General features: G+C 46.5%; 8 protein-coding genes across 8 annotated transcripts; 5 read left to right on the top strand and 3 right to left on the bottom strand.

Annotated features, from left to right (window-relative positions):
• Positions 1-764: 764 nt before the first annotated feature.
• BDV27DRAFT_128606 (aldo/keto reductase family protein) lies at positions 765-2187 on the bottom strand. The gene is made up of 3 exons (XM_032067013.1): positions 2118-2187; positions 1492-2058; positions 765-1414 (listed from the first exon to the last, which is right to left on the bottom strand). Exons 2-3 carry the CDS (start codon positions 2024-2026, stop codon positions 897-899), a joined length of 1053 nt encoding a protein of 350 aa, XP_031927386.1. The 5' UTR covers positions 2027-2058; positions 2118-2187; the 3' UTR covers positions 765-896.
• A 2528-nt stretch (positions 2188-4715) lies between these two features.
• Positions 4716-6533, top strand: BDV27DRAFT_145379 (GMC family oxidoreductase; the record flags this gene model as incomplete). Its single annotated transcript, XM_032070401.1, has 1 exon — positions 4716-6533. One exon carries the CDS (start codon positions 4716-4718, stop codon positions 6531-6533), a length of 1818 nt encoding a protein of 605 aa, XP_031927385.1.
• Positions 6534-7969: 1436 nt separating this feature from the next.
• Positions 7970-9518, top strand: BDV27DRAFT_172449 (uncharacterized protein; the record flags this gene model as incomplete). Its single annotated transcript, XM_032075876.1, has 1 exon — positions 7970-9518. The coding sequence occupies one exon, from the start codon at positions 7970-7972 to the stop codon at positions 9416-9418; it is 1449 nt and encodes a 482-aa protein (XP_031927384.1). The 3' UTR covers positions 9419-9518.
• Positions 9519-11281: 1763 nt separating this feature from the next.
• BDV27DRAFT_145377 (tubulin-domain-containing protein) lies at positions 11282-14818 on the top strand (the record flags this gene model as incomplete). The annotated part of the gene is made up of 7 exons (XM_032070400.1): positions 11282-12020; positions 13169-13281; positions 13358-13411; positions 13471-13653; positions 13745-13948; positions 14003-14089; positions 14141-14818. The coding sequence occupies 7 exons, from the start codon at positions 11282-11284 to the stop codon at positions 14816-14818; spliced, it is 2058 nt and encodes a 685-aa protein (XP_031927383.1).
• A 2482-nt stretch (positions 14819-17300) lies between these two features.
• BDV27DRAFT_128599 (AN1-type zinc finger protein) lies at positions 17301-18512 on the top strand. Its single transcript, XM_032067011.1, has 2 exons — positions 17301-17332; positions 17394-18512. Exon 2 carries the CDS (start codon positions 17681-17683, stop codon positions 17897-17899), a length of 219 nt encoding a protein of 72 aa, XP_031927382.1. The 5' UTR covers positions 17301-17332; positions 17394-17680; the 3' UTR covers positions 17900-18512.
• Positions 18513-19839, bottom strand: BDV27DRAFT_128597 (DUF1754 domain-containing protein). Its single transcript, XM_032067010.1, has 3 exons — positions 19331-19839; positions 18917-19014; positions 18513-18819 (listed from the first exon to the last, which is right to left on the bottom strand). Exons 1-3 carry the CDS (start codon positions 19625-19627, stop codon positions 18798-18800), a joined length of 417 nt encoding a protein of 138 aa, XP_031927381.1. The 5' UTR covers positions 19628-19839; the 3' UTR covers positions 18513-18797.
• Positions 19797-21178, bottom strand: BDV27DRAFT_128595 (serine/threonine-protein phosphatase 2A activator). Its single transcript, XM_032067009.1, has one exon. It carries the CDS (start codon positions 21146-21148, stop codon positions 19880-19882), a length of 1269 nt encoding a protein of 422 aa, XP_031927380.1. The 5' UTR covers positions 21149-21178; the 3' UTR covers positions 19797-19879.
• A 59-nt stretch (positions 21179-21237) lies between these two features.
• BDV27DRAFT_128594 (uncharacterized protein) lies at positions 21238-23092 on the top strand. Its single transcript, XM_032067008.1, has 2 exons — positions 21238-22160; positions 22222-23092. Exons 1-2 carry the CDS (start codon positions 21731-21733, stop codon positions 22641-22643), a joined length of 852 nt encoding a protein of 283 aa, XP_031927379.1. The 5' UTR covers positions 21238-21730; the 3' UTR covers positions 22644-23092.
• Positions 23093-24640: the final 1548 nt, after the last annotated feature.

Below are 24640 nucleotides of genomic sequence, written 5' to 3'. Positions count from 1 at the left end.
GTTAATCCTGTCGTTAGCAACCTGCACAGTATGTTACATATGATCCTTACCAGCAGTTACTTATCTGGAAGAGCTGCAGATGGCCAATCGGTCGAATTGTCTGGTTCGACATTTGTAGATTGTCACATTCCCCACGTTACTTCAACCATCTTCCTTGCATCAATTCGAATCGAGAGGTTGTTCACTACCTCCCGCAAGGGGGGGACAAGAATGTGCTTTCGAGGCCATGCAGTATGTGAGGACAACCAGGCAGGCAAAATTAGACCAAGTCACTGGCAAAAACTTGAGCCTCTGCGAAATTGCTTGGAATTCTAGAGGAGAGTGAGGTAGTAGCCGAGCATTTTGCGCAAGGACCATGCACGCAGTTCAGGTGGAAGAGATAATTTCTTCTTGGTGGCAGGAAAAGAAGTCACATTTCACAGATCTGGAACTTGGGAGAATGTAAGGGGATTGAGCTAATGGCATACTATTGACGCTGTTATTTTTTCCTCCATATTCATTTGGATTGAGGTATAGAACTTCTAATGTCCGCAATATGCCCGCCACTCTTGCAGGCGGAGATATGTACTCACCTCGTGACCTCGGGGATCGTTAGAGTTCCCAGTCGAGAAATCTCAGTATGCAAGTATCCTTTCACATGTTGCAGGGGCTAAGTCCAGCCCTTTACCCCATACTACGACCTAGAATCATACTGTGGAGCTAAAGACCTGGCGTGAAAGTTGGTGTGGAGGCTGGAAAGACTTTGCGACGGTATTTATTGGACCGATTTCAGTTCCTTTGCATTCTAGAACTAGTATTCTACACTGCACGCCAAAAATAAACGATTAAGGCGCGCCACTGTAACACCAATCAAGCGCGTGTGTGAGAGAGAAAGAGAGAGATATGAGCAAGGTACACTATGCTGTGGACTTTGGGCCAAACAGGGCCTGCTGGGTGTTATAGGTGTATTTCAGATCGAGGTGCCAATAGTCCGGAGCAGTTGGCTTAGCGATTAACCACGCCTTATCCAGCGCTTCGACAACCTCCTCAGGTAGAGGGCCTTTTTGGACGTCTTTGAGGTTACTTTCCAGCTGCACGAAGCTGCTCACACCGACGATAATTCCGTCGCGACCATTGTCTTTCATGTTCAGAGCCGAGTGATGGTGAATCCAGCGAATCGCAGTCTCTGGGAGTGTCAGGCCATGCTTCTCGACAACGGGCTCGATGACTCGCAGTGCATCAAATGTTGCATCCCTAAAATAGCGTTTGCGGTACGGTACGCCAGTGGTGGATTTGTCGCTGTATCTTCCCTCGTCAGGGATATCTTTTGTCTTATACTTACCAGATAGGATACCACCAGCAAGGGGGTTATAGACTACGATATCAATGCCATAACGTTTGCAGGCGGGGACTAGCTCGGTCTCAATCGAACGTGCTACGGTAACACCGGTCAATACCATTCAACGAGAGGAGAAACCGGCTGTAAAGTCCATTGGTATGAGGTCAACTCACTGATGGCGTTATACATAGCTTGATATATTGTCGGTCGCACCCAGCCTCTCTCAGCACAGAGGGTAACAATTTCTGCGACCTCAAATGCCGTGTAATTACTCAGACCCAGTTGAACAAATTTTCCCTCTTTATGTAGCTTGTTGACTTCCTCGAGAGTCTCAGCAAAAGGAACTGACCGATCAGGAGCATGAAGATAGAAAATGTCGACCTGGTTTGTTCCCAGCTCTTTCAGAGAAAGCTCGAGCTTCTCACGGAGAACACTAGGTTTGTGTTCGCCCGGGTTGTGAGGATACCACTTCGTTGCCAGAGTTAATCCACGTTCTCTCCATTTCGCCTGAGCTGTAAAAGCCTCCTGCGCCCCGCCGACGTAAATCCTGGCAGTGTCGATTTCATTGAATCCCTGCTGTTGGAAATAGTCCAGACACTTGTTGAATTCTTCAAGAGACGTGATCCGAGCGCCCTTAGACTCATCGGGGCCGAATGTCATAAGACCAAGAAGGGCCCTTGGCAGGGGGTTTTGCGCGACCAAAGGCATTGTCGAGAAATAACAGGGTTTTTGCGGGGTAGCTGGGTTTTATCTTAGTCACACGTCGAACATAAGCATGCCGGCAGGCAACATAACATACCTTTAAACGAGTTTTCTTTTTTTGACTTTCTATTCCTATTGAGCGAAATAAAAAAACAGTGCTAAAGAAGTATCTCGTCCAGTAAATGTGGTTGCGGGGTACACTGGTGGAAATGTTGGAAATACCGTAGTGGAGATAAGATTTATATGACGTGATACTTCGGTACTCGATCTCGGGAACATTCCAAACTTCCATCTACACATCATTGACCTCTCTACTTTTTTCTCTAAAAAAAAATAAAGGTGATGCTTGTTACAGTACTGCTAGTGTATCTTGCCGTATTCAGTTAACCTGCTGACAAAACGTTCTGCATGTGCGATTAAAATAAAAACAACCTGGTGGATGTATATAGTGTGGCAAGAATGGTATTCAGTGTCAATAGGCTGAATACATACCAACCACCAACTTCCAGCAAAAATGTCAAGTAATGCTTAGTACCATCCATATATGAGAGACACAAACTTTCTCTACAATTTTAAAGGACGTATCTCACACCCAGCAATTTTCGACGCCTGTTCTGACGTGATCCTCACTGGCCTAAAAGCCCAACAATGTTCTAGTTATTTGAATGGTGAAGGCTCATCTAGTATAGTATTACGTATGAGAACCATAACTAGTAACCGAGTCCTTTGGGGCAAAAGAAATACCGCTCATGTTATCCCTTACGATAAATTTAACCGCGAGAGCCTCCTTGGTGGGTATATGAACGAATACACCTATGTACCCTAGAGGATTATAACGCATAAAATAAGCAAATAAACTCTGCAGATCTTCCGGACTGCAGAGATGAGAGCCTTAAAAGATAGCGGTGGTACGATCGGGGTGTTCGTACATTCTTTCCTCTCCATAATTCCTGTCAGTTGTTTAGACTATATATAGCCCAATAAGAGACACTAATGTGATGACTCCTTTGCCACAATGGACCTGGAAGTTCCACTCTCAGCCGCTACTGTGGTATCACAGTAACAAGGGTTCGTCTGGGGTTCCCTGTCTTTGGATCTTCGAGTTCCCCACTATGTGATTTTTAATACGTAAAGTTTAAAAAGCCCGATAGTTAACTAGACATTGTATATTGCCGTGATTACCTTTATAAGTATCTCAAAGCGAGCGCTATGCTTTTCTGTGAGCGAATGTACATTTCACTGGGGTGCTCACTCTTTTGCTGCATGAATAAGTTACATAAGTTACTCATGACGACAGAGAGTACAATGTCAACGAAAATTTATAGCCCACGCTACCCACCGATAATAAAACCATTCTACTATGTAAAGTAGAGTATCCGCGTCAATAAACCTACAAATGGTCGAACTAAAAACAGTGTTTTGTTTGGTGAGATCGCAAAGCAAGTCTCGCGGCACTACCTAGGGTATGGCAGATTAAGATACATATATGCAATAGTAAGAGACGATCTTGTCCTAGATATTCTTATGCAATTAGTCCATATAATCAACCAAAAACATGATTCCTCCCTCATGGATATGCTAAAGCACAACTGCATACTATGGCTGATCGCATTGATCAGATAAGATAAGGGTTTTTAAAGATGCCCGCTATGGAGACTTGGCGTCCCACTTGAACTGCTTAAGTCTCTGTAGCACTAAGAGATGATCGACGTAGGGATTTCCAACCCTAGTCTCGTTTATTGCGACGGTTGATCCAGGTTTGCCAATCCCACTATCATTCCGCATAAACAATCGGAGGTCTAGTTCTATGCGACGCTCCTGCGCCCATGCCCATTTCGGGACTACTTTGGTGAATTGAATGTTCAGGTCGTCAAGAGACATGGTGCATAGGCCATACCTAATATCGTGCGTCTTCACACAATGAGAACATAAATACCTCACCTGATGTGCATAAATACTCCGTAGACAATCATAGTGGTTCGCTAGCTTGTTCTACGAGAGACTAAGGGAAATTGGTATCAGTAGTACCTTATCATCTGGCAACGGTAGATTATGGCCAAAGCCTCAAGCGTGAACAATCAAGAAGTTACCTTCTGTTGCTGACATTTACCTCGGTGCTAGTGGCGTCCTTTGGTATATTTCTTAGAATTTAGGCTAAACGGCTATTATAAATGTATATACATGATACAAAATCTGCTCAAAACGTGGTTTGCTTGGTAGCGGTCAAGGTTTTAGGACATGGAGCTTTGGGGCTGAAGCCTCGCGACCCACTGGCGCCAAGACGAGGAAATTGTTTTAGCTTAACAGTGTCCTGGATTAGTGTTTTAAGTTTTAGTTTAGTGTTTGAGTTAGATGGTGGTAAATCTACTTTTACTCTAGTAGAATCATTCAGTCTTTTCTAAGCCCTCTAAAAATCCTGGGTATTAACTTGGCAGGGTTCCCAAGGAGTTTTAGGGAGGAATGGCAATCTATCATGTGAGGGTACGATCCGTGGTCAATAGTTGAGGTTATACTAAGGGATCTATGAGCAGGAATGAGCATCTTTGGGCCTCCGCATAAATAGCGATCGTAGGACAACTTTCCACGTAAAGGAATCAAGTTACTGCACGGTCTATCTGAGAAAAGTCCAACTTAGTCGTTCTTTTATCCATTCGCTTCTTTTCTCGTTTCGTTCTTTGATGCATTTTCTTCCAATATGAAGTCTGCGATCTTCAGCCCCATTCTGTTCTCTCTGAGTTTGGCCCAGAACTACTCACTTGATAAACATTTTGATGTACAATCCAAGCTTATTACTGACCCTAAGGAGGTCTCCGAGAAGACCTTTGATTATGTCATTGCTGGAGGAGGCTTGACTGGTCTAACAGTTGCGACCAAGCTGACAGAGAACCCCAATATTGAGGTTCTGGTTATTGAAAAGGGCTTTTATGAATCCAATTGTGGGAGCATTGTCGAGGACTTGAATGCCTATGGCGACATCTTTGGTACCGATGTTGATCAAGCCTATCAAACTGTTCCCCTTGCGATCAATAATCGCACGGAGTTGATCAGATCTGGAAACGGCCTCGGCGGGTCGACCTTGGTCAACGGTGGTTCCTGGACTCGCCCAGATAAAGTCCAGATCGATTCTTGGGAGAAAGTCTTTGGCAATGAGGGTTGGAACTGGGAGGGCCTCTTCGAATATATGAAGAAAGTCGAAAACTCTCGCCCGCCAAACGAAGCTCAAATTGCTGCCGGTCACTCTTACGATCCTGCTTGCCATGGAACAAATGGCACTGTTCAGGCAGGCCCTCGAGATAACGGCAAGCCATGGTCTCCTATCATGAAAGCCCTAATGAACACTGCTTCAGAGCGTGATGTCCCGACACGACAAGATTTCCATTGTGGTCATCCTCGTGGTGTCTCCATGATCCCCAATGCTGTGCATGAGGACCAGACTCGTTCAGATGCTGCACGTGAATGGCTTCTTCCGAACCACGAACGCCCTAACCTGAAAGTCTTGACCGGTCAACAAGTTGGAAAGGTTCTACTCAACAAGACTGAATCCGGGGCTAAGGCTACTGGACTAAACTTTGGTATCCACAGAAAAGTCAACTTCAATGTGTATGCGAAGCATGAGGTTTTGCTTGCAGCTGGATCTGCAATTTCCCCATTGATTCTGGAATGGTCTGGTATTGGCTTGAAGGATGTTCTTAATGCCGCCGGTGTTGAGCAGATTGTGGACCTCCCAGTTGGTCTCAATATGCAGGACCAGACGACTACCAATGTCCGCTCCCATGCTCAAGCTTCCGGTGCTGGACAGGGTCAAGCGGTTTACTTTGCTTCTTTCAATGAGACCTTTGGTGACTACGCTCCTAAAGCTATGGAGCTTCTTAACACTAAGCTTGACCAATGGGCAGAGGAAACAGTTCGCAATGGTGGCTTCCACAATGTGACAGCCCTTAAGATCCAATACGAGAACTACCGCGATTGGCTGCTGAATGAAGATGTTGCCTTCGCGGAACTTTTCCTTGATACTGAGGGTAAGATCAACTTTGATTTATGGGACCTTATCCCCTTTACCCGCGGTTCCGTGCATATTCTCAATGGCGATCCCTACCTTTACCGCTACGCCAATGATCCCAAGTTCTTCCTCAACGAATTCGATATCCTCGGCCAGGCCGCCGCCTCGAAGCTTGCCCGTGAGCTTTCCAACTCTGGTGAAATGAAGAAATACTTTGCTGGTGAGAGCATTCCAGGTGACAATTTGGCATACAATGCTTCCTTGGAGCAATGGACGGACTACGTCAAGAAGAACTTCCGTGCCAATTGGCACGCTGTCAGCTCTTGCTCCATGATGGCCAGAGAAATGGGCGGTGTCGTCGACTCCGCCGCTCGTGTGTATGATGTTGAGAACCTTCGTGTCATTGATGGCTCCATCCCACCAACCCAAGTGTCTTCGCACGTCATGACCATTTTCTATGGTATGGCTCTCAAGGTTGCTGATGCCATTCTGGCGGATTACTTCAAGAACTGACTGGCCCATTTTTGTACCATTGTGATTCTACGGTGAGAGAATTATTCAAGCAATGCGTTTGAAGAGGGAGGGGCGTCTACATTCCACCGAGTCTTTTCTCTTTTCTCTTCTCTGATTCTTGTATGTATATCATTCATTCCTGTGTTTTGTCACACTTTCTTAGAAAACTATAATTTTGGTATAAGTTCTATAATATAGGATCGATAATTACCCTCGATAATATGTCTTCTTGGTTTTTTGTGAGGTCAGTGCGTCAATTGCTTTCTGAAACCGAGTAATCTACCATATGGTTTCAACTAGTTGTTCTACTAATGGCCCTCCGATTGATCAGCGAGGTGTCCGATATCGCTCCCATCAAGTCATTTTGTCTATAGCTACGGATCGCAATATCCAAAATCGCACACTAGAAACCTGAGAAAGCCGAAGATCACAGAATGCCATCATCCACAGGCGGGGCCCATGAGAGGTTCCATGAAGCCAGGACAGTAGAGCGCACCTTTCATCCTGTCCGTGTAGACAATGTACAGTGTCGATCAATCCATTAATAGGCAATAGTGGGATGACAAAATCGCAAAAATGCCGTACCGATCTACAAGGTACATGCACAGAGAGCAAGGGATTGGTGATACTTCCGTGGTGGTGTGAACTAGGGTTAGAAGAGAAGACTCACTAAACGGAGAATGATCTTTTTTGATCGACATCCAAGTTACCTTTTTCTTTCTTTTTTCTTTTCTCGTTGGCTTTCTCCTCTTTTGGTTCATTTTAAATCCTACACCGTCTCTCTCCGTTTTCAAGTCGCCAAGAGTTTTAACATGCATTATTTCTGCAATATGTCTGCGATTCTAGTTCAATATATATATTATCTTTTACTGCTATCTCTGGGTATTAATAGTATGTGTCTCATTTCATATGAGCTTTATAGAATGAATGTCTAGTGCTGTGGGTTTATTGGAGTTCCAGTCGCCTGGGATTTCTTGGTTGGGAGGCATAGTTCAACTCTCCGGTCAAAACAGGCAGCTCCATAATCTCTTCAAGGCAATGAGCGACCAGATACAGATACCGGTGAATATCAACATGAGACAATAAAGTTTTGTAATCTTGTAGCCAAGCAACTAGGCGTGTTTACCTGTGACAGGGGAAGCCCTGCCGAGGGTGGAGATGTAAAGAACACTAGAAGGGAATGACCCTGCCGATCACTGTATACAATATGTTTCAATGGCTGCAAAGTACTATAGACCTTGCCTATATAACAGGCCTTTTCCCTCCTGCACTTTGTAAACATCAGTCTCTGGACACAAAGTACATTCCCTTCTCTACCAACTCGGGCTGGTAAAGGTACGATCACCTGACGGTCTCCCAATCCAACTGCTGAGTACCGTTCTTAATTTCATGAGCTGATAAAGTGTTTTGTTAGGCACAGGTTCTTTCGGTTCGACATGGTTGCCTTCGGAAGCATGCGACTTCCTCTTTTGTTGTTGCTGCTAAATGCAACATTTGGTTCGGCACATCGCTGGTTCAACTGGCAGTATGAGGTCGGCTGTGAGTCCGATACCTTCATCGCGCCGGCGGATGAGACCGGTGTTGCCGACTTCCTGAAGAAGGAGTTCCCTAAGCAATCCCTCATCAAGGTTGTCGGTAATGGCCACGGTTTTGGAAACTTGACTACCTGCATGAACAAGGGCACCACCAACAAAACTTCTCACATCGTCAGCCTCACCAACTTGAAGAAGCTTGAGATCAACAAGGACATGACCGTCACCGTCGGTGCTGGCTGGGATGTCTATGATCTGGTGAATGAGCTTAAGAAGCACAACCTGTCTTTCAACTATCTCGGTGCCATGCGTGTCCAGAACATTGTCGGTGCTATTAGCACCGGTACCCACGGCACGGGCCAGAACATCACCAACATGGCAACGCAGGTCGTTTCTCTCCGTGTTGCTGATGCTCGTGGTGAGATCCGTACGATTGACGCACACAAAAACGCTGAAGAAATGAAGGCGTTCCGTGTCAACCTCGGTGCTCTCGGCCTGATCACTGAAATCACCCTCAAGGTTCAGCCGACTCATTTCCTGAAGAAGACCACCAAGGTTCTGAACGCCACCACCGACTACACCAAGCTGTACACTGAGCTTGCGGATCTCTACAAGAAGCATGACCGCATGACTGTTTGGGGACCTCACTTCAACTGGGATGCCAAGGCTGAAGACTGGGTTATCGAGCCTACTTTCTACGCCAGCTGGTGGGAACCGACCAACTACACTGGTGTCCGCAACTGCACCCTCAACTACTGCGCCAATGGCTGTGGTGACTGCATCAAGGACTATGTTTGCTACGATGAGACAAGCGATGCAGTGTCATGCCCTCCTCAGGGTATCTGCTCGAGCCAGTTCTACGCTGAGATTGAGCACTTCTTCCCCATGGAGCACTTCGTGGACGCCGCTGTCAACTACACCAAGTACCAGCAGGCACAGACCCCGAAGATGAAGGGCTTTGAAAATGAGAAGATGATCTTCCAGTTCCGTGCTCTCAAGGGCGATGACTCTTACATGTCCCCAGCCAACACCTACAACCTCGGCTCCGAGAACAGTGGTGTCTTCGGTGTCCTCGAGATTGACTGGATGCAAAAGGTGAACCACTGGGATACTTTGTACAACAACCAGCAGTTTGCCTATGATTTCCAGGATGAGTTCGGCTCTGTGTACAATGCTCGCTCGCACTGGAACAAGATGTCTCCCAACGACCCCAAGCACACTTTGTCTGTCTTCCCTAAGCTTCCTGAGTTCCTGAAGATCCAGGAACATCAGGACCCCAACTGCCAGTTTGCGAATGAGTTCCTGGTGAACCAGCTCGGTATTGAGCGCTGCCGGTCCGCGCTCAACCTGTAGTTTGAGAACTAACTCATATATTGATTCTCTTATTTTATTTCTTCCTTTCTTTGTTTTTCTTTGCTCTCTTACCCCTTACATTCTTTTCGCGCACAGTAACACGATGCTGTGTTTTCTTACTTCTGCCAACCATTTATCTGGCTGGTCTTTTCATTTCTATTCTTGTGATCTTTCGCTATTGTATTAGTATTAGATTCGATTCTCTCTATTAGATTTCTTTGATAGAAAATATTCTTGGCAAGTCATTCTTTGTTTCCCATTCTTGATGTAGCTGAGGCTGTTGCACATATATGCTTTCGACCCGAGTATACACCCCAACTGTATCTCCATCCCACCACCAAAAACAACAAGCCACTACAACACCTAACCTACCATACACCCAACTATTAACACAAAAAAAAAAAAAAAAGAAAAAAGAAAAAAAACAAGCATAATCCACAGCCTCAATTTCCCCACCACTATAAACACCTATCCATCCAAGCCTAGAACATCGGCAAACACCACAAATTCTTATGTCCACCCAACCAGCACGTGGTTCCATATGCCTTATAACAGTCTTCACTTATAATACCCTTAATATCTTTCAAGTCTTCGTTTTGCGTCGATATCATAAACGTATACCCAGGTTTGCCCTTAGCCTCTAACCGGATTTTGGCTCCGCACCAGGGACCAGTTCCCTCCCAGTAGCATTTGGTGAACATATCGTCGAATTTGCACTCGTCGGCGAGTGTACATGTTGCGAAGAGTATAAGGGCCCAGAGTTTGAGATGCATCCTTTTCTTTCGTGACAGGGGTGTTTTTTTTTTTTTTTATTTATTTTTTTGCTTGCTATGTTATAGGAGTATCTAGGTTTTAGAGGCTCCGGCCTTCTAAGGTAGTGGTGATACTAGTAGGAGGGATTTCCTGGGAATGTATCACGGAGCGGATTATTATGTCTAGACTTAAAAGAGAATGTAGTAAGGGTTTCGTAAGTCTGATCTGAGAATAGTTGTTTAGAAGAATGTCTATTCTGATGTAGTAGGAAGAGGGGGCGTTTTATATGGGTGACCCCGTACAAAGAGAGAGCAAAAGGCTTCATTCAGACAATGGACCTTTGCTAAGCTCAAAGAGACTCAGACCTTGAAAATTAGTGAGATGTAACAAACTATTGTTCCCTAAAGATATAAGGGAAAACTGGCTACCCGATTAGGAAGGTGTGGGTGCCTGGAAAAGAGGGCCGCGATTGTGGCCCTGCTGGAGGCTCAGCAAAAGAATGAAAATGAAAACAGAAGTGAGACATCGTCTAGATGCTAGTAATACTTTCATAAGAGAAGATGTCTTATATCGAAGCTTTTTGTCTTTCTTCATGCTTGATTTTGATGGCGCTAATTGAAATACGAACTTGACCAAACGACATCATTATATATGTTCGTAGTAGGTGAGCTATTAAAGGCTTAAGACGGCTGCCGTGTAATCTTAACAGCCTTGTGGGAATATACCTCTTTTACCATAGCCATAAAGCACCAATTTCTTCCGCTCGTCTCTCTACAAAGCAACGCCTATCAGGGTCGCCGAAACACATTATGGTAGGTATTTCCTCAAAGCCATGCGGGACTATCATTCCAACCGCTTTGCTACCTGTTTGTCTACATATCCCCAAATTCATAGAGCTTACTATACATACAAGTTGATGTTGATGACTTTCAAGATACTCCGTATACCAACTCCGTAGCTAAGCTCGCCATGCCGAGAGGCTAAGGTGGGGCACGGCTGGTCTATACCCTTTTGGTTGTCCCCTCTATGTGTCACTGAGAAAGGCAATGAATGATATATTCTCTCCCCTCGTTTTACTACTCCATCAGATTTTCATAAGCGTCTTCCAGAATGGCTGAACCAGGCAAAAGTCGGCTGAGTATCCTAATCATCAATCCAAATACATCCACGCACATGACGGATGCATTGAAACCTATAGTGGACAATCTCGGGTTTGCAGATGTTCAGTTTGACTACTTGACGGCTCCGTCGAATGAGTCAGTCACCCTCGAAGATGGACGTGTAATAAATGGCGTGCCGAGTATCAACTCAGGCGAGGACTCTGCTACATCAGCATTGCATTGCAGGCCCTTTGTGGAGCCCCTTATTCCTAAATACGATGGGTTTCTTGTGGCATGCTATTCGGCCCATCCTCTCGTTGGAATGTTGAAGGAAGCCATATCAAAATTAGAAAGTTCGGCTCTTCCAGTGGACTCGAAACCGAAGAGAAAGTACGTTACGGGTATCTTCGAAGCGAGTGTCCTCATGTCGCTGTCCTTGGTTGGCTCGTTTCACATGACTGGAGATCCGGGGCTGCACAAAACGCAATCCAAGGAAATGTTCGGAATCATTTCTACGGGCAGCATCTGGCGGGATGAACTAGGTCGTGCTGTTGAAGCATTCCTTGTTAATTCTGATGAGAAGACCTCGTCGACCAATCGTTTTGCCGGTGTAGAGACTACCGGTCTGACAGCCGTTGAACTGCATACCACCCCAGCCGAGGAAGTGCGAACGAGGATCAGCCAGGCTACACGAAGGCTTATTCAGACCGCTCCGCACCCTCTTACGGCAATCTGTATGGGCTGTGCCGGTATGGCTGGAATGGAGGAAGCAGTGAGGGATGGCTGTGTTGAAGCTTATGGTCGGCAAGAGGGAGGTCGTGTGAGGATCGTTGACGGTGTGGTTGCCGGTGTCGGGATGCTTGTTACGGCCTGCAAAGCAGGATTTTGAGGTCTGTGGATGATTAGCTTTCATGTTGTGGCAATCATGAGGTCAATTCTCCTTGTTCGGATGACAGTCAACCGGTGGTTGGGGGCAATTTGTTTCTTGGTGTTGAGTTTCAAGTTGAGCTTTATGAACAAAGTCGGGATCATATTATGCTCGCTAGCATTCATGTTTAGTGTCTGCCTATATTTTTCTGGCCACCATGATTTCTGTCTATGCACTACATGATTCTGAGATCCACAAGCAGGCGATTTGATACACAGTCCATGTAAACACAACGGTCACATGGCATGCACTACCATGGGGAGTGCGGTTGAACAGCCCTTGCGCTGGCGTAAAATAAAAACACCCTTGCTTTCACTCTTATGGCGGAGACACTGGGAATAATACGTAGGGTACGTGCATTGGCCTCTAGCTCACTATTGCTATATGCTAATTTGTTTGTCAATAAATCCAGCGACATTAGAACCTAATAAAAGAAGTTACTGTCATTGGGGGCACAAAAGAGCTTCAAAAGGGGATGCTCATTTCCACCGGTTGCAGTATAATATCAGCATAAAGTTTTATACTATCCACTAACTTTTAAGAGCCCTTTATAAGCTATATTAAATGCTAAAGAGGTTCTGGTGAAGAAGCGTGGCAATTATAGTTCACCGCATGGATGTATACCTGAGGCTTCCACCACTCTAATTGTTACCCAATGTTTCCCCGCGGGAACGCGCTACGCGTACGCTAACCTCGACTACTTGCAGTGGTCAAGCACAAAGATGCCCAGGTACGTGCCATAACCCGACCGATCTGCTCTCTATCTCTAATTGTGAAACATTAGCGACCGTTACTGACAAGGCGAGTAGAGAAATTATCACAATTCAGGCCGGCCAATGTGGCAACAATGGTATGGAATCCGCGATAGCACACCACCCACGGAACAACCGTCATAGCTGTGTCGAGACGACGAGACGGCAAACGGATGAAACCCCCGGGGCGATGTATAGCTCTGCTGACAGGTTATAGTCGGCAGCCAATTCTGGCAACAGCTTTGCCTGGAGCATGGAATAAGTCAAGATGGGAACTTGGAGGAATTTGCTACCGAAGGCGGTGATCGCAAGGATGTTTTCTTCTACCAGGTATGAGAGCTACTTCAACTGTCTTGGTCTATGGTGCTTGCGCGTGCGTAGAATGCTAATTGAGGGGGCTTTCTAGAGTGATGATACCCGGTATATTCCCCGAGCGATCTTGCTGGACCTGGAACCCAGAGTACGAGTCTACCTCCTGCGACGACGTGACGAACATATGAGCTGAGTTTAGCTGTTTAGGTCCTCAATACGATCCAAACTGGTCCCTATCGAAACATCTACAATCCTGAGAACTTTTTCGTGGGACAACAGGGTGTTGGCGCAGGGAATAATTGGGGTGCTGGGTATTCCGCGGGTGAGGCTGTACAAGAGGATATCTTCGACATGATTGACCGCGAAGCCGATGGCAGTGATTCCTTAGAGGTATGTTTTCGGAATATCTGAAATGTGGAGGACTGGAGTGGTCAACATGGGTACAATGGGAACTCAATGGCTGATGTTCACATTGTGACAGGGATTCATGTTTCTGCATTCGATTGCAGGAGGTACTGGGTCTGGAATGGGAAGTTTCATCTTGGAACGGATGAACGATCGATTTCCTAAAAAGCTGATTCAAACATACTCCGTCTTTCCGGATACTCAAGCGGCAGATGTTGTGGTCAATCCGTACAATAGTATACTTGCGATGAGGAGGTTGACACAGAACGCTGACTCTGTGGTAAGTTTACGCTGTATTAGCTCTGTCTTGATGACAATGACTAAAGCTGTCTAGGTGGTTTTGGATAATGGAGCTCTTTCAAGGATCGTAGCCGACAGGCTTCATGTGCTGCAGCCTTCGCTTCAGCAAACGAATCAGCTTGTGAGTGCTCTTTAGCTTCAGAGGGGCCCGTGTCAAGCTAACTGATCATAGGTTTCAACTGTTATGTCTGCATCCACTACCACCCTCCGTTATCCTGGTTACATGCACAATGACCTTGTCGGGATCATCGCTTCTCTTATCCCTACGCCACGCAGTCACTTCTTGATCACCTCCTACACGCCATTTACAGGTGACAATATTGAACAAGCCAAGACGGTCCGCAAGACGACCGTGCTTGACGTGATGCGTCGTCTGCTGCAACCCAAGAACCGCATGGTTTCAATCAACCCCAGTAAATCAAGCTGCTATATTAGTATTCTCAACATTATCCAGGGTGAAGCCGATCCCACCGACGTGCACAAGTCCTTGCTCCGTATCCGCGAGCGGCGATTGGCATCTTTCATTCCTTGGGGCCCAGCTAGTATCCAGGTCGCACTGACGAAAAAGTCACCGTACATTCAGAACACCCACCGTGTCAGCGGGCTGATGCTGGCGAACCACACATCGGTGGCAACGTTGTTCAAGCGGATCGTCCAGCAGTACGATCGACTGCGGAAGCGAAACGCTTTCATCGAGCAGTATAGGAAGGAGGCCCCATTCAGCGATGGATTTGGGGAGTTTGATGAGGCCAGGGCTGTGGTCATGGACCTCATTGGAGAGTACGAGGCGGCAGAGAAGGAAACCTACCTTGACCCAGATTCCGGGAAAGAGAAGGAGATGGGGGTATAGGGTGAACCCCTTGTTCGTTATTTGCTTTTCCTTCTCTTCTTTCCTTTGTTCCCTTGCTGGTCTATAATTATGATTTTCCAGGTTACCCGGTGTGTTTGACTGGCATCAGGCGTTGCAATGCAGCTGTTATTCCCTCTGATAACGATAATTTGGCGTGGATAATTATTTAGGGAGAAAATGATATGAAGCTATGAACTGTAGATACCACTATGGTCCGTGTAACAGCCATATTTTTCAGCAGCGAGTGCTGCTGCACGGAGGGATGAATTTTACTTTCCCCGCCCTACTAAATGGTGAAGTGTCCGTTCACCTGCGCTTATCTTCCACCCAAGATTGGGAAAATGATCGACTGTTCGCCTGACAGATGTGGAGAAGAACCTCGTTAGATATGAAGGTGAGGGCTTTTTTTTTCTTTTTTTTTCTTTCATCTTTTAAATTCCCCATGTGTCTCGCCACCAGGAAAACCAGGATTCCAGTTCCCCTTGACCGCTCATCAATATCTCAACGGGGCTAGCGAATCTTCTGGCTAACACAAATGACTAGGAATGGAATTGAACGGTGAGTGTCGTGGACCTTTCTGGGTGGATAGTTGTAAGAGTACATCAGTTGTTGTCGTGCGAGGACGAGGCATTTGTGCCCAAGGTGAGGTTTTTCAAAAGAGGGGGGAGAAGCCTAAAGATATTAACCGATTTTCTTATCTGGATCGGGGAGAAGAAAGAAATAGATGGGGGGTGGAGATCCTGAGGGGTAAGGCAAATCTGGTATATAGGTCATGGAGCTACGATGCTGGTAGGTTTCTCTCTTGCATTCAGCAGGTTTTTTCATTTTTTTCTCTTTTTCCCTTTTTCTTTTTATTTATTTCTTTTTATTTTATTTTGTGGTGGTCGTGTCGATACTAGTATATCGCACGAGCCATGGTGTATGGTCGGAAGTCTATCCCATTGACGCTACGGTGGGAGAGCTACTTGCAGGTGCGGAGGTCCTGTGCATAAAAGAAAAGTACTATTATAAGTAGTGGTAGTAGCACACTCTTTCCCAACATCTCTCATCTGGATGTGTCCCACCCAATCCTATGTTTTCCATACTAGGCATTCAATCCAACTGTATCGGGAGTAGTATCGCCCATCTATGGATCTTTCTGCTAAGCTAACGTACCCACTCGCCCTTGATCATGAATTATGGAGGTACGTATGATCGAGTCTCCACCCGGATTTACCGAGAGCTCATACTCCGTCCACCAAGGTAACATCCCCGTGTATACGTTAACGAAGGGTTTTCAACGCCGTACGGAGTACAATCTCCTGCAAGGCATGACACGGCCACGTGATCCGACCCATCCCATGGGAATCCCCTGGCACTAGGGGAGTAGACTTCACGGGACCAGTCAGGGTCACTGGATAAGGAGCATCTGTAGCTTCAATTTTCGGGAACCGGGGGGGGAGGCTCACTGGGTACACCGATGGTATTTTGTCTACCTGTTCACTTACCAGGGTATGTTCGGAGTACATACCTACCTACCTAACTACCAGGTTGTAACTGTACATACTGCAAGGTGCTGTGCTGTGCCAGCAAGCCGGAATGGCATGCATTGGCGCTGGATTATTAATTAGGTGCTGACGTTGATTGTTCTCATTTCCTTTCCTTTTTTTTTTTTGTCTTATTATATTTCGTTAAAAATTACTTGATTTATATATAGATAGGAAAATCGAAAAGGTAAGGTGGAGGGATTAATGTTACCTTTCATAAGAAGAGTGGATTATTGCGAGATTAATGAGAGCATCGGGCGACATGATGAGCACCTGAGGTATGAGTTACTAGTAGTTGTACCCCAGTCCTGGGACCATTCCTTAACAATTAGGTGTTCAGTCAAACCACCACAAAAAGGGGAATCATTCCCCAAGGAGTACTAGAAAGGGGGCAAACTGAGGGAAATCCGATGAGAACACGTCCCGAAGTGAACTGTAATTAATTTAGAATTTTTTTTTTTTTTTTTTTACTATTTTAACTATTTACCCTTTTATTTCCTGGATGACAATGCCTCCTGGAATTATTTAAAACTTTAATTAAACCAGACAATTCGGACGCCCATCCGAGTGAGTGCAGGATATCGGGAAAACGTCGTGGGTTTGGGAGCCTGACGATTTTGCCTCACTGGAACCACGATAGTTCAAGTATGTACTACGGAGTATGGAAGTTTCTGGTTTCCACTCCGGATTTGCCTCCACTCGTTAGAGTGTCCCAGAGCAGTAAATCAGAGTGATTTTTTTTACACTTTAACAGAAGTCTGGTAACGGGGCTATACCGAAACGGGGGCCTGAGAGGAGCTAGCCCCGAATGGGATTAAACGGCTACGACATCGGATCTGCAGTCGTACTGCGGATGGAGTCGTGACTCAGCAGGTCATGAATGAATGCCTCTTCCGTATAAATTGACTTTGACTGCGCTTTCGCCGCTCCTTCTTCATCTTTGTCTCCTGCTTACCAGTCTGTTCTTCGCTTCCATTGTCTTCCTCCGGTTTGTGTCCCTATCCGACTCACCCGTCTTTTGCCTTCCTATCTAACAAGTATATATATAGCCTCCCCGTCCTTATCTGCCTCCTTATCTACCGTCCTTTCCCCATACCTCTTCTCGGCGCTTCATCTTCCCTTCAGGACGTCCACGTCACCCATTCATAGCGGCCTTGCAACCTCACTCTCTTGACTCTCTCAGTCATCACTATCTCCGTATTACACCGGAAACTTCGTGAGTCGCTAGCAATCGTTCACAACAGGCCATAATCCGCCTGCTCCAACTCGGCGCTTATCGGCTCTTCTCCGACGTCACCTCCTTATCCGCCTCCCTACTTGCCACCACCTGCTCAACATGGCTCCTCGCAAGCCCCGTTGCAACTTCAAGGAATGCAAGGAAGCAGCTCAGCGAATTGTTGGAGACTGCAGCTTCTGCAATGGGCATTACTGCTCTAAACACCGGATGTTGGAAGCCCACTCTTGCACTGGCCTGGAGGACTGCAAGAAGGAGTCCCACGCCCGTAACGCCGATAAGCTGAATAGCGAGCGTACCCATGTCATCAAGGGCGTATAGACGACGTCATGGGGCCTTCTACTTTCACCTTCTTTTCTTTTGAAATTTCTCTTTCGGTTCTTGCGCATCGCCATCAGCGAAACCGTTTGATTTAGCGCGGTGTTCGATTTGATTACATCATCGCCGTTGCCGGGTTCGTTAAACAACTCGCCGTGGCCATTATCTCTTTCCATTTCAAACAATATCTTTGGGTCGGGAGGTGTTTTTGTTTCTATTCTTGGCTTTGGTATATTTACTTTTTCTCCTGTTCTTGGTATATGCAAGGCGTTGACACCTGTGGGGGTTTTGATTATACGTTTCCCTTGAAGTACATTCTGCATGGGGTTGAACATCGTGTTCGGCTTTGACCGTCTAGTGGACGGCGAGTGCGGATACGATGCGAGACTCCCTTGATCTCTTGTTCCTACTATTCTGCTCTCTCCAGTCATACGCTTGGATAGATTGGCGGTTCGAGCTTAGGCCGTTCCGTCCCATTGGCGTGTCACATAGCCAAACGGTTTTAGGTATATACTGCATATTCCATCCACCTATCAAATGTTCCTTGAGCACCCGACTACTTAGCGTAAGCGGCGTGGCCGCAGGTTAGTCGCTAGCGGGACCCAGGAGGTCTATAGCTCCGACCAACGAGAATTTAGAACGTAGCGGTGTCATATGATTTTCACCCTCAAGTTCCAGCGTGATAGACGTTTTCAAAAAGAAGGGAGGGGAAAAGAGCAGGGACACGAAATAAAAAGAAATAAAATAAGATAAAATAAAGCGCATGACAACGATTGCATGAGGAAATTCTACAACCCTATAATATAGAATGGACAAACAATAATACCCAGAATACATGCATGAACAAAATAAAAAAAATAAAAAAAAAACTAATAATACTAGTACTAATAATAAAGGTGTCTTAACCGGGTCCAATCTTCGGCCTGCGAAAACGATCAGCCCAGACGTTTCATTTCCTCAAACGAGAAACGAAAAAAAGCAAAGATAATGAGATCTGAGATTAGAGGAAATGAGACTTACATGTCGTGATGTTCGCTCAGTCGACTGAGATATTTGTTTAACTCTTCCACTCGCTCTTTATGCGTTTTAACCCCTTCTCGTTTGAGACGTTCTTGTAACTATACATTTATTTGTTAGTATCTTTGTCATATACTCCATCATCATTCACTGCATATTCGGGATAGATGATAAAGATCGTAGTAAAACCTCTTCTCTCTTCTTTTCATTTTCATAAGGCAAGACAAGACAAGACAAGACAAGGTATGATAAACGACATATACTAACAAAGTCCAACACCAAACACAACCCCAAACTTCAAACATAACAGAACCAAACCCTCAAAGAGTCCAGAAAAGAGAAAGGACACCCTTAATACTGGAAGAAAAACAGAAATGAAAAACAAAAGCAAAAGGAAAAGAAAAATGTAAAACCTACCCTCTTCTTCCTCATCTCCTCATGCTTCCTCTCCGCCTCCGTCTTCCCAGCAGCTACGACACCCACCCCGACATCAGATTCATCCGGCTGAGGCAGAGATGTAGAGCTCTCCTTCTCATCTGCTGCCTGGGATGTAGACGCAGGCGGAGGAGCATCCTCGCTTTCTTTCTTGCTGCTGGTTTCCGGATTGCTTTTCTTGGCTTTCTTCTTTTTCTTTTCTATGCGGCCGTCGCTTACTTTAGAGCCTTTTAGTTTGAGCTTTCCGCCCCCGCCGACGGAGTATTCGTCGGCTGGCATCTTGAGCGGGCTTGGGTTGGGTGTTGCTGTTTAGGTAGTAGGTTTTGTTGCTTGGATGTTGGAGGATGATGATGGGGTTGGTGATTGGGTGGTGGGAATTGGGTCATGTGACCTCTTTGTATCCAATGGGTACTTTACTTGATGCGTATTGTACGGGGTCGTTTTTGATGGAGTTTCATTACTCAATATTTACTGATTAATTCTATGCTGGATTTATCTCCTAACGCCAGGTTCGTAACGTCGTGTGCAAGGCTAGTCAAAGGGGATCGGCCGCAAGCCTGTTCCTCGTTTGCGCGCTTCCGCTCCTGCAGCTACAGTGCTCGGCACCTTGATTCCGCAGCAGTCACCAAAATGATCGGTGTGCTGGGCGTGAGCGTGGTCATTGCCGTGGGTATGATCATGCCCATCCGTCTCCACGTCGTCGACCTCCCCCATGCCTGGCGCTGCGGGTATCAGGCTGCCAAACAAGAAGTGCTGCATGATGGGTAATTTACCCAGAACCTCTTTGACGAACATCTTCTTCATCCCGCTTTCGATCTTGCTCCAATTCTTGGCCCCTGAGATGTCGTCTAGCATGGGACTATGCCATCGTAGACCTTTGACCGTTTTCACACTATCTACCCATCGCACTTGGTCTAGGTAAATATACCTATCTCCTTCCTCGTCGAGGATTGCATTGTTATGGATTGCTAACGGGGTGATGTAAGGGTGTTCCACAAGCTGAGCAGCACCGAAAAGGAAAGGAAGGAAGTGGTAATCGTCGAGACCCCAGACACCATGAGAGCCTGCCGGTTCCAAATAGTACGCGGACTGGACGTCACGCATGAGACGCATGTAGTTAACGTACACTCGGAACACGATCATCCCGAAGTCTGCGGTCGAGAATAGCTGCATCTGGCGCAGACATAACAGCCACATCATGAAATTCAATTCATGGCCCGAACCGTAGTCTAAACGATCTCGCGAACCCAGGGAGTGTATGAGATATGCCGACGCTTCTTCTATGGCGGTCGCATCCTGAATACCAAGGATCTCCCTGTGCCACTTTGCGCTCTGCGCGGCGACATCGTCAAACAGGTCGCGGAAAGCAGGGTTACCGAATCTTGAGCCACCTTGGTCGATAGATGGATGTTGATCCAGAAGGGTCCGGATAGAGTCAACAACGGAGAGGATCTTGGAGACGTTGGGGGAAACCGGACGGTCTTTCGAGTCTGTGGTTGCACATCCACGAACTGAATCGGAGAGACCAAAGATGAAGGCGAGGATTAGAGAATAGGATGGTGAGGAAAGGAACAACTGATGGTCATGGTTCGATAAGATTCGGCGAACTGGGCGTGCATATTGGTGGGATGATAGATCCGGGGGGTTAGATAGCGGCGGGGTGACTGGAGCAGGTTCTCTGGACGGTCGGGAAGGTAGCGCCGGCTGGGATTTGCGGTTCGAACGCAGTTCTGAAAGTTTCTTTGACAGGTCAATCTTGGGTTTTGGTACTCCCTGCGATGCAGAGACCTCGGATGCCATGTTGAAAGGTGATGGGGGAGTTGATCAGTTGACTAATTCACACCCCACATAAGAAGTTCATTTAATGAAAGAGAGACAATCACTTGACGCGATGACATAAGGCGGTTTGAATGGGCAGAATTCCCTCACTCACCGAATTGACCGCCTCTGATCACTAGCATGACGCCATGCCACAAGCAGTAATGGTTCCTCATGACGATCATCATGTGATCGACATAGAGTTCGGTGCTGAATGGTCAGACATTGTCCTGTATCTGACCGCGTGATAATTATTGTGCTCGGGGGAAAATCTGCGAGGTAGCGAGTTCAGCTCGTTAGGCATACTGTTTGATTGAGGGGCAAACCCAGTGTGAAAAGTAGGAGCCGTTCATGGTTACTTATTCCTTCTTCTCCTGCTACTTGCCATCTGGTTTACAGTGAAATTTGCTAGGTTGGGAGATCAGGAAAGGCTCTCTAGTACCCGCGACTTCCACGGATCGAATCGAATCTCCACCGCAAGCTCGGGTATCTGGAAATCTAAAACTATAGATTACACGGCAACTCTCGTAGCGTGCCTACCCCTGCCGATGCGAGCACGCCATCATGGACTCCTCTGATTTGATCCAACCCACCACCAAAAGCGTCAGCTCCTCTCCCACGCATCGATCTTCATCCCCCCGTCCTTCTAATAGTCAACCGAGACGCATGTCTCCCTTAACTGCGCGGGATCAACCCAATGTGGCGCCTGACCAGGGCCAGCCACCACCATTCAATGAAATCACTCCGATCGTGAGCAACGGCTCTACTAGACAGAACTATCAATCCACAGAGGGTTTGAGGAATCGAGACTCTGGGTTCGGAGATAGTCAACCGAAAAGCTCTGGCCAACGGAACACAAGGGAAGCCGACCAGCAAAACTGGCAATCCGATTCGACAGAACCCCATGTATCGTGGTTCAGTCGGATCGCCGATAGATACGGCAGTCTGGAGTTGGAGAACAAGGGGAGTGTGGCTCGCGATCATCTGGCATTAGGTGCGTCATTTCCCCCTTTTTCCCTGGCGCTGGGTATTAACGATTTCATCATGGATTGTAGAGCGAACATTTCTCGCATGGTTAAGGACATCCTTAGCATTTGCATCCATCGGAATCGCCATAACACAACTTTTTCGCTTGAACAGTTCAAGTTCAAGCACATCGGGTGCGGACTACTCGTCGCAAGCCCTTCCCCCATTGTTATCACCACCGTTCTATGATCCCACGACCATTAGGGTGACTGCCACTTCCGAACGTCTTCGGAGTATCGGTAAACCTCTCGGAACAACTTTCATTGGTGTCTCTCTTGTTATTCTGCTGATTGGATTCCATCGCTACTTTGAAAGCCAGTACTGGATCATTAGAGGGAAGTTCCCCGCTAGTCGCGGCAGTGTAGCGGTAATTGCGTTTGTAGCCGCTGCTTTGATCATAGCCGCTTTAGTCGTCATATTAGCCATCTCACCGGGCTCTGTTGAAGCTTAGTTTTAGCGAGGCAGGCGCTGCTACTCTTTACTCTCTTCATTCTCCGCTGGCCGACCATCGATGACTTTTCACTATATCGGCTTTTATTCTGGTGTAAATGGAGGACCTTCGGAACCCTACTGTGATCGACGTTTGTAACCCACGAAGACAGTCTCATGTAGATACGTGTATTAGTGAATATATAATGTAAAGTGCCTATTCGCGTGTGAAGGAGTTAGTCAACTGTTGTATGGTTGTTCCGAATGTCAGGATAGGAGTCCAAACTATGGAAGCCATAACAGATTGACTGAAGCACACCATGTATGATGTCTGTCAACTCATTGGCCCGCGCATTGTTATCCCAAGGGCGACAAAGCAAGAATACTCTATATTGTCCGTTTCATAGATTCTTACTGTCTGCATAGAAGGGACATGCTCATGTTGACTTGCCAGTCTAAGTTCAGCGTCTCTCTACCACAGAGTCTTTCGCATCAGTGCTCTGACCCTGCTCTAATAAACATGCCTCCTATCCCTTTATCAGCCTATAACAAGTGCTACGGGTAGGTAGTTAATCATACAGTGTTTAAAGTTAACCAATGTTCCACCGGCATATCTCTCTTGGATCTACTCTACTGGGTCCCAAGTCTCGCAACGAGATGTCAAACTAGCTTCTACATGCCCTTCGTCCATCTTCTCTTGAAGACTAGGTATCGAAGCTGTATTCCATACGAGTATACTACACCAGGACTTTGACTTATTAAGAGAAATCCTTACGTCGAGAATATGAACATGAGACCCACTTCGGCGACGAGATTATGTTACTTCAGCTAGAGGTATAGAACATTACCCATAGCCTAGAATTTCCGGTGCAGTGGGATTCTGCACGTATGGCGAGGGAAGATTGAATCCAGCACCAGCTACATCACATGGCACTGTTCGTCTTTTCGTCACTGCCTGATTGGTTTGCACTGATATATAGGATATAATGTTATACAGGCCGATCCGACTTCGATAAACAACTCCAAGATACAGATTTCGTAACAAGGCAGTGAGTCGATCACCTTTTCATGTTCAGTAGATGTATAAAGGATTCATTGTCCAAAGGATTCAGTATTCGCATGTGACTGGCCAAGGTAAAACATTATGCTACATCCACTTGGCAAGCATATGGAATTACCGAATGTGGTCAACTGACAACGATGCGAACATCCTATGGTGGTAAAAGAAAATATCAGCTGATGGTGCAGCTGATGGTGCATGCCAAGCATCTAGGTTGCCTGAACATCCCCGAAAATAAGTCTGCAAAATCTTCGACGAGGCTTTAGGCAGTCCAAACCGAAAGCGACTTTCCGAGTGTTGTCGGACACAGTGTATATAGAATAAGGCATTCGGTAGATAGAACGCCCCGGTAGTATGTGAAATGTCAAGCCCTGACGCGAGATAGACCCCCTAGCCTACATCTATACGCACACTCACTCGTGACTTTCTAGTTAGCAAGTACACATTCACTGAGAAAAGCTCAGGCCTGGCAGAAATTGGAGTACAAACTTATACGTTGTTATTCGGATGTGCTCCTAGCGCATCCACCCTATTACCATATCAGAATAGGGCCCTCTGTATTAAGCACCACCACTACGAATAGACGCAGTCGGTGACCGCACAATACAGTTCCTGGAGCTTAGAGTCGGTCTCGTGAAATTGAACGCGGCCTCCACTCACCACTCACCGAGCGCAATCGAGATCTTGCCAAGTGACACAGTTTCGGGATGACACATAAACCCCGCGTGGAGAATTGGCCCGTCATGCCGACGGAGCGATTGACTGTAACCTTGAAACTGGTGAGTTCCCTTTAGCGCAATCGGCTATTGGAGGTGCCGATCCATCTGCAGGGGGATATTAATAGTGTGCTGATGCAGGGTAACACAAGTCACGCCGGAGACGCAGCGTGTTGCAGGCTTTGGGCGTATCGAATACAACCTTGCAATCCCCACGCCTCGACTTCTTTTTTTTTTTTTTTT

The sequence above is a fragment of the Aspergillus caelatus genome, assembly GCF_009193585.1.
Source record: "Aspergillus caelatus strain CBS 763.97 unplaced genomic scaffold BDV27scaffold_92, whole genome shotgun sequence".
In the NCBI taxonomy this organism is placed as follows: Eukaryota; Fungi; Ascomycota; class Eurotiomycetes; order Eurotiales; family Aspergillaceae; genus Aspergillus; species Aspergillus caelatus.
This window is presented reverse-complemented; position numbering and strand designations above follow the sequence as displayed.

Excerpts from the sequence above, each read along its gene's own strand:
- BDV27DRAFT_128594 (XM_032067008.1), top strand. The coding sequence starts at position 21,731 with ATGGACTCCTCTGATTTGATCCAACCCACCACCAAAAGCGTCAGCTCC. Across the intron at positions 22,161-22,221 it reads TCGCGATCATCTGGCATTAG|AGCGAACATTTCTCGCATGG; the intron begins GTGCGTCATTTC and ends CATGGATTGTAG.
- BDV27DRAFT_128606 (XM_032067013.1), bottom strand. The coding sequence starts at position 2,026 with ATGCCTTTGGTCGCGCAAAACCCCCTGCCAAGGGCCCTTCTTGGTCTT. Across the intron at positions 1,415-1,491 it reads AGCTATGTATAACGCCATCA|CACGTTCGATTGAGACCGAG; the intron begins GTGAGTTGACCT and ends GTGTTACCGTAG.
- BDV27DRAFT_128599 (XM_032067011.1), top strand. The coding sequence starts at position 17,681 with ATGGCTCCTCGCAAGCCCCGTTGCAACTTCAAGGAATGCAAGGAAGCA.
- BDV27DRAFT_128597 (XM_032067010.1), bottom strand. The coding sequence starts at position 19,627 with ATGCCAGCCGACGAATACTCCGTCGGCGGGGGCGGAAAGCTCAAACTA. Across the intron at positions 19,015-19,330 it reads AGGAGATGAGGAAGAAGAGG|TTACAAGAACGTCTCAAACG; the intron begins GTAGGTTTTACA and ends ATAAATGTATAG. Across the intron at positions 18,820-18,916 it reads CTGAGCGAACATCACGACAT|GCCGAAGATTGGACCCGGTT; the intron begins GTAAGTCTCATT and ends TCGTTTTCGCAG.
- BDV27DRAFT_128595 (XM_032067009.1), bottom strand. The coding sequence starts at position 21,148 with ATGGCATCCGAGGTCTCTGCATCGCAGGGAGTACCAAAACCCAAGATT.